The following is an 8040-nucleotide window of genomic DNA, read 5'->3' as shown; positions in this document are numbered from 1 at the left end:
ACCAAGGCAACCGCAGCATCTTTGGGTAATTGGGCACCGCAGCTTGATAACTTCCAGTTTGGCGAAGAAGAAGAAGAAGAAGAAGAAGAAGAAGAAGAAGAAGAAGAAGAAGAAGAAGAAGAAGAAGAAGAAGAAGAAGAAGAAGAAGAAGAAGAAGAAGAAGAAGAAGAAGAAGAAGAAGAAGAAGAAGAAGAAGAAGAAGAAGAAGAGGAGGAGGAGCAGTCTTCTCTGAAAAGGGAGTTTGGTCAAAACTGAGTTGGAAGGGACTTTGGAGGTCTTCTAGTCCAACCTCCTGCTCGAGCAGGAGATCCTGTGCCAGAGGCGTCCAACCTTAGCAACTTTTGACATCCCGGCCCTAGGCCATTCCAGACAAATGCCTGTCCAGTCTCTTCTTGAAAACCTCCAGTAATGGGCACTCACAACTTCTGGAGGGAAGCAGTTCCGCTGCTTAATTGTTCTGCAGGAAATTTCTTCTTAGTTCTTGGTGGGTAGTAACCTTTTCCTTACTCCAGACCAAGGGTTCCGTGGTCTTCTCACTTTTCTTCAGTATTCACCCGTTTCAAAAAAAAACCCAAACAGAACAAATGCCGACATGGGATCCCCATAGAGAAAAGGTCAAAAGACGACTCGAGAAAGTGAGTCAAGTTACATTTGCTTCAATATCCCAGGGGCATCCCTCTTTACCCTTAAATCACTGGGCAAAACCTGCTTGTTGAGCTTCAAGGAGAAAACAGGGAGCTCAAGTGTCATTCTCCAGATGAATATTTAGCACTTGCTGTGTTCTCTGTGTTTGTGAAAGCAATATAATCGAGGAATAAATTAATTTCAGAAAAAGTGGGAGGCGTATGTTGTTGGATGCCAGTGGAATAAATCCACTGTTGATTGCGGGGGGATGTTCGACTGCGTAGCTGGCTACCCACAACACATATATTCCTGGAAATGTTGGTCTCATCTAGCCTACATCGTGGCTGCAAATAATAAATATATTGCGGCAATCGGCTTTATTGGGAGACTCAGAGATTCAAAGATGAGATCCATTTCCTGCCAAGGAAGCATCGTTGTGTGACAACCCACATTAAAATCCAGGCAACTTTTATCCCTGTTTCCACTGAGCTCTCCGAAAACAGAGTGGGCGCCCGAGACACCCAAGACAGCTGGCACACTTACAGGCAAACCCCATCACCGGAGGCGTGGATGACAACTTGCCAAAAGAGATCACTCGGGGTCTGATGGAAGAAAAACTTGGCTTGTGGGGAGCTTTCTTTGCAAGAAAACATGAAGCTCGCCCTGCCTCATCTTGTCACCTGCAGCCCATTTTCATCCTTGGTTTCAAAAATCCCCTGGGAGAATATTTTAATCTCTCCGGTGGTTCTCAAACAGGGTGGAACACAAAACAAACAAACACACACACACACACACACAGAGAGAGAGAGAGAGAGAGAGAGAGAGAGAGAGCAGGAGAGAGGAGAATGGTATTCCAGAAGAAAACTCTCATCCAATGTTTTCCAAGGGTCGTTTTATTCTAGGCAGACAATCCCTTTGTGACGTCTTGGAGCCTGGCTGGGAGCCCAACACAGATGCATCGGTCCGCAGGGGGCTATCGATTTATCTTAAAAGCTCCAACCTCTCCCCATGTGGTTAGTGCTCCCCTCGTAACGATTATTTGGTTTGTTATTATTACTTCATCATGCTAATGTTTTATCAGTTTTTTAATGTTTGTAAGCTGCCCAGAAATTGCCTCTAGATGGAATGGGTGACAAACAAATCAGATAGATAGATAGATAGATAGATAGATAGATAGATAGATAGATAGATAGATATGATAAGTAGGTAGATAGATAGATATAGATATGATAGATGAGAGATGATGATATATAGATGGTAGGTAGGTAGATGATAGATGATAGAAAGATAGAGATGAGAGATGATAAGAGAGAGAGAGGTAGGTAGGTAGGTAGATGAGAGAGAGAGAACACACACACACACACACACACACACACACACACACACACATATATATATATACATACACACCACACACACACACACACACACACTGCTCAAAAAATAAAGGGAACACAAAAATAAGACATCCTAGATCTGAATGAATGAAATATTCTTATTAAATACTTTGTTCATTACATAGTTGAATGTGCTGACAACAAAATCACACAAAAATTATCAATGGAAATCAAATTTAGCAACCTATGCAGGTCTGGATTTGGAGTTACACTCAAAATTAAAGTGGAAAAAAACACTACAGGCTGATCCAACTTTGATGTAATGTCCTTAAAACAAGTCAGAATGAGGCTCAGTAGTGTGTGTGGCCTCCACGTGCCTTTATGACCTCCTACAATGCCTGGCCATGCTCCTGATGAGGTGGCGGATGGTCTCCTGAGGGATCTCCTCCCACACCTGGACTAAAGCATCCCCCAACTCCTGGACAGTCTGTGGTGCAACGTGACCTCGGTGGATGGAGCGAGACATGATGTCCCGGATGTGCTCAATTGGATTCAGGTCTGGGGAACGGGCGGGCCAGTCCATAGCATCAATGCCTCGTCTTGCAGGAACTGCTGACACACTCCAGCCACATGAGGTCTAGCATTGTCTTGCATTAGGAGGAACCCAGGGCCAACCGCACCAGCATATGGTCTCACAAGGGGTCTGAGGATCTCATCTCGGTACCTGATGGCAGTCAGGCTACCTCTGGCGAGCACATGGAGGGCTGTGCGGCCCCCTAAAGAAATGCCACCCCACACCATTACTGACCCACTGCCAAACCGGTCATGCTGGAGGATATTGCAGACAGTAGAACGTTCTCCACGGCGTCTCCAGACCCTGTCACGTCTGTCACATGTGCTCAGTGTGAACCTGCTTTTATCTGAGAAGAGCACAGGGCGCCAGTGGTGAATTTGCCAATCTTGGTGTTCTCTGGCAAATGCCAAACGTCCTGCACGGTGTTGGGCTGTAAGCACAACCCCCACCTGTGGACGTCGGGCCCTCATACCACCCTCATGGAGTCTGTTTCTGACCGTTTGAACAGCCACATGCACATTTGTGGCCCGCTGGAGGTCATTTTGCAGGGCTCTGGCAGTGCTCCTCCTGTCCCTCCTTGCACAAAGGCGGAGGTAGCTGTCCTGATGCTGGGTTGTTGCCCTCCTACGGCCTCCTCCACGTCTCCTGATGTACTGGCCTGTCTCCTGGTAGCGCCTCCATGCTCTGGACACTACGCTGACAGGCACAGCAAACCTTCTTGCCACAGCTCGCATTGATGTGCCATCCTGGATGAGCTGCACTACCTGAGCCACTTGTGTGGGTTGTAGACTCCATCTCATGCTACTACTAGAGTGAAAGCACCGCCGGCATTCAAAAGTGACCAAACCATCAGCCAGAAAGTATGGGAAATGAGAAGTGGTCTGTGGTCACCACCTGCAGAACCACTCCTTTATTGGGGATCTCTGCTTTCCACCTGTTGTCTATTCCATTTGCACAACAGCATGTGAAATTGATTGTCAAACAGTGTTGCTACCTAAGTGGACAGTTTGATTTCACAGAAGTGTGACTGACTTGGAGTTACATTGTGTTGTTTAAGTGTTCCTTTTATTTTTTTGAGCAGTGTGTGTGTGTGTGTGTGTATGTGTGTTATTCAGCTTTGTTTGGGTATTTTCCCACATCATTATAATTGTGCTTTTAAAGTTGTAGCAACGTTTCGGCAGAATCTCATCTGCCATCATCAGGCTTCTGTATTGTGTTCGTCTGTGAGTCAGACTTTCACAGCCGTTTCTGTTTTAAATTTGGTGCTAGCCTACTGCTGTGCCAGAATGGTTTTTTCTTCATCCTGATTGGGTGGTCTGTGTTTATTGGTAACAAACACCAATAAACACAGACCAAGACTCCCAACCAATCAGGATGAAGAAAAAACCATTCTGGCACAGCAGTAGGCTAGCCCCAAATTTAAAACAGAAACGGCTGTGAAAGTCTGACTCACAGACGAACACAATACAGAAGCCTGATGATGGCAGATGAGATTCTGCCGAAACGTTGCTACAACTTTAAAAGCACATTACACACACACACACACACACACACATACATATACATACATATATATATATATATACACACACACACACACACATGATAGAGATGATAGAGAGAGAGAGAGGATAGGTAGGTAGTTAGATAGATAGGAGATAGATAGATAGATAAAGAGATAGAGATGATGATGATGATAGGTAGGTAGGTAAATGAGATAGAAGGATAGAGACAGAGATATATAGAGATATAAGATAGATAAGACAGATCAATATCATTTCAGAGCTTAAGACCTCCAGGCCCCCTCCCAGTCCCTTTCACACGCCGGTCATTTTCAACCCCTTCCGTTTCCCCCCAGTCAAGGAGAGTCACGGCCACCTTCTCCTGACTCAAAGCTGGTCCAGCCTTCGGCCCGCCTGACTCATTGGCAGAGGCAGCAGCCCATCCATCAAAGAGCCGCGATGTGCCCAAAATATCACAAATGGGCCGTGGCCCCTCCTTTACAACCCCGTCTGTCTGCAGACCGAAACTGGGGCTTGAGGCCTGCCAGACAACAGGCCCTGCCTTCTGCTCCAAAAAAAACAAGATTAAGGCCGCCCTCCAAACGTGGGGCCTTGGTCCTCTCTCTCTGTTTGGTGGCTTTCTTGCTTACCAATAAGGTCGCTTCTTCAGTCGGTTCGATGCTTTTTCTTAGCCCTGATGTAACCTAGTTGGGTCGTGAAACGTCTGCAAGGAAACCACCCAGCTCAGAAAGCACCAGGGACCCCACAGTTATCATCCTTCTAGCATTGACAGCATTACCTAGTTGGGTCATGAAACGTCTACAAAGAAAGTGCCAGAGAGCTCCAAGGACCCCACAATCCTCCTCCTCTCCACCTACCCCTCTCCCTTCTAGCCCTGATGATGTTACCTAGTGGTGTGATGAAACGTCTGCAAGAAAACCACCCAGCTCAGACGGCACCAACAACCCCATAATTTTTCTCCTGCCTACTCCACTCCCTCCTAATACTGATGATGTCACCTAGTTGGGTCATGAAACATCTGCAAGAAAACCACCAAAGCTCAAAGAGCACCCAAGACCCCCTTGTCTTCCTCTTCCTCCTCCTCCTCCTCTCCCAAATCCCACCTGTAGTATTGATAAAGTTCCCTAGTTGGGTCATAAAATGTCTGCAAGGAAACAACCCAGCTCAGAGGGCACCAAGGACCCCACAATCCTCTCCCTCCCTTCTAACACCCTCAAAATTCTCCAGTTGGACCATGAAATTCAGTTTTAAGCATCGATGGCTGAGTAACGTCGAGACAGACCAGCATCGCAGAGACACGAAAACAGAAGGGAAATCTTCCCTCTGCTGGAGAAGGCGCTGAGCAAACAATACAACAGCGGCAGGCGGATTCTTATTATTCTGCAACATTTTATTCCTGTTGCTAATGAGCTATTAGAAAACTGAGCATACAGTTGGAGGCAGCCTCTAACCTTGGGGGCCTGTGGAAGTGTGGGTGGGGGGCGACCGAAAAAGATCTGCCAGCAGTTCAAAAAAGAGAACATCAACCCATTTAGAGATTGCAAATTATTCATCACAATTTTTTCCCCACCTGAGCAAATTCTCTCTCTCTGAGCCAGCAAAACCTTTTGCCAGAATTGGGGGATATTTCCAAAAGAACTATTTGCAAAAGTTCCCCCCACCCACCCACCCACACACAAAAGCCCCCCTCACATTTCCTAATTTTAGGCAGAGGAAACAAAACATCATTCATGACAATTTCTAGCCAAGGATGGGATTTTCAGAAGCTGAATCCAGAAAGAAAAAAATGGGGGGGGGGGGGAGATTTACAGCTTTTTAGAAGCCTCAAAGGGCCTCTAATGTTATTCTGGGTCCCTTCTCAGCCCTTCCCAAAAAAGGGAAGAAACCAGAATGTATAAACCCACAATATCCAACATTTCATAATCTGACAAGGTTCACACACACACCCCCAAACACATTTTTAAAGGAAATTTAATTTCTAGAAATACTTCCCATAAAATTTGGAGCTTTCTTTCAAATACTTTAGACCAGGCGTGCCCGACCTTGTCACCTTTAAGACCTGTGGACTTCAACTCCCAGAATTCCCCAGCCAGCTTTGCAATCCACAGGTCTTAAAGGTGCCAAGGTTGGTCAGCCCTGTTTCACAGACCTTCAAAATTCATGCATAGAATTGGCACATGACAAAAGTGCATTGCTGAGAAATTTGCATGGTGCAGCCACATACTGTGCATTAAAGATGCTTTTTTAAAAAAAAAAAATAGAATTCCAAAGCCAACTTTGAAGATCCTGGGCCAGGCCTCTATTGGCAGCCTGAGGGGGGGGAAAAATAAAAAGGAGAAGCTGTCATATATCCGTATTATTTAAGTAGCTCAGCCTTCAGCATTGGTTCCCTAAGCTGCTAAGTTATTGCTTTTTGAAGTCATATCCAGGCGGAGTGTGTTTGGGGATTTTGAAAAGGGGAAAGAGTTTATTTTGGGGAGGAGGAGTGAGAAGAGGTAGGCAAGGGCCATTGAGCTCACCTCATCCTCTTCCTGGCTCCTGGTTGGGAAAATGTGAATTATGAAGGCGGCTGTAAGTCCAGAGGATTGGTCAGCAGCTCACAGTGTCCATAAAGAGATTACTTGGGGCCCCATTTGCAAAATCCCTTACAGACTGTCCCCCCTCCCCTATATCCAAGGGATGTGGTTTTACAGGGAACTGGGTGCTCTGTATACCGATCCCCTCCATACAGAGCTTACAAAATGAAACTTACAAAAAAACAAAACACCCCCAAAAAGGGGGGCTCTATCAAATCTGCATGGCAACACTCGAATTCCAACCCAGTTGGGAGGGGAAAGGGGGAGCTTTCTCTTTCAAGAGACCCCACCCCCCACCCCCTCCTGGTGCTTTGAAAAGGCTGCAGGGATAGCAAGTGAAGAGTCAATGCAGAAACATCAAAAATAAAAACCCAGCCAGTTGCTTTTACAGGGGGGGGGGGATTAAAAATTGCAATGCAAAACAAGAGTAAAAATGGGAAGTTTCTTCGTTTGGCGTTCAGGAAAGGAAGCAGAACCGCAGAATAGGGTCTCCTTAAGACGGGTCTGCCAATAGGTAACGCCAAACTCTACAGCATCCCTCCAGGACAGAATTGGGGATTGTAGAAGGAAGTGGCGAGGTCTCACGGACAGCCGGCGGCTCTTAGGAGTACATGGTGAGCTGCAGCCACTGTACAAAAAAAACGATGACAAAGAGAGACTTTTCACTTTCCAGATCCTCTCCAAGTTTCTAGTCCTTGTGTTTTGCTCCTCCCTGTCCTTTCCTTCCTCTTTTCATCCCTCTCTTACAGGGATTGCCAAACAGGACAACTTTTAAGACTTGTGGGCTTCAACTCCCAGAATTCCTCAGCCAACATGTGCTGATGGCATAAAAAACATTATCTTTTATTTTATTTACTTATTAAATTTCTGTGCCACCCGTCTCCCCTACAAGATGACTCTGGGAGAACAAGAAAGAAAGACAGAAAGACAGAAAGACAGAAAGACAGAAAGACAGAAAGAAAGAAAGAAAGAAAGAAAGAAAGAAAGAAAGAAAGAAAGAAAGAAAGAAAGAAAGAGAAGAAGAAAAAGGAAGGAAGTGGGAGAGGAACGAAGGAAAGCAGCAGAAAGGGAAAAAAGAAAAAGAAAAGGAGAAAGAAGGAAAAAGAAAGGAAGGAAATGAAGTGGGAGAGGAAAGAAGGAAGGCAGCGGAAAGAAAGGAGAAAGGAAAAAAGAAAGAAAAGGAGGAAGGAAGGAAGGAAGGAAGGAAGGAAGGAAGGAAGGAAGGAAGGAAGGAAGGAAGGAAGGAAGGAAGGAAGGAAGGAAGGAAGGAAGGAAGGAAGGAAGGAAGGACACCCCTGGTTTAAATCATGCAAAGAAAGAGACACCAGCGCTGGGGTGGGGAGGGCACAATCCCACTTCCTGGGGCCCTTTCCTTCAGAACTGCCCCTGACTTCTCCTGGCACAGT

At 45.9% G+C, this 8040-nt stretch overlaps 1 protein-coding gene across 3 annotated transcripts in view; it reads right to left on the bottom strand.

The window, feature by feature from the left end:
- CAPNS1 (calpain small subunit 1) overlaps window positions 1-8040 on the bottom strand; it is a 186504-nt gene that overhangs the window by 164355 nt on the left and 14109 nt on the right. For 2 of the 3 annotated variants that reach the window (XR_015750395.1, XR_015750396.1), the window contains exon 11: window positions 7161-7262. Coding sequence is in view for 1 of the 3 variants with exons in the window: in XM_087970296.1 (XP_087826422.1) it covers window positions 7236-7262 (27 nt within the window). In the remaining 2 variants the exon portion in view is untranslated. Of the gene's footprint in view, window positions 1-6013; window positions 7263-8040 lie in introns of those variants that run through there. The other variant, XM_087970296.1, reaches the window with a different exon arrangement.

This window comes from Notechis scutatus, chromosome 8 (assembly GCF_049901735.1).
Source record: "Notechis scutatus isolate UNSWTSFEM ecotype Mainland chromosome 8, rNotScu1.2, whole genome shotgun sequence".
Taxonomy (NCBI): domain Eukaryota; kingdom Metazoa; phylum Chordata; class Lepidosauria; order Squamata; family Elapidae; genus Notechis; species Notechis scutatus.
The sequence above is the reverse complement of the archived record's forward strand: the minus strand, read 5'-3'. Positions and strand labels throughout refer to the sequence as shown.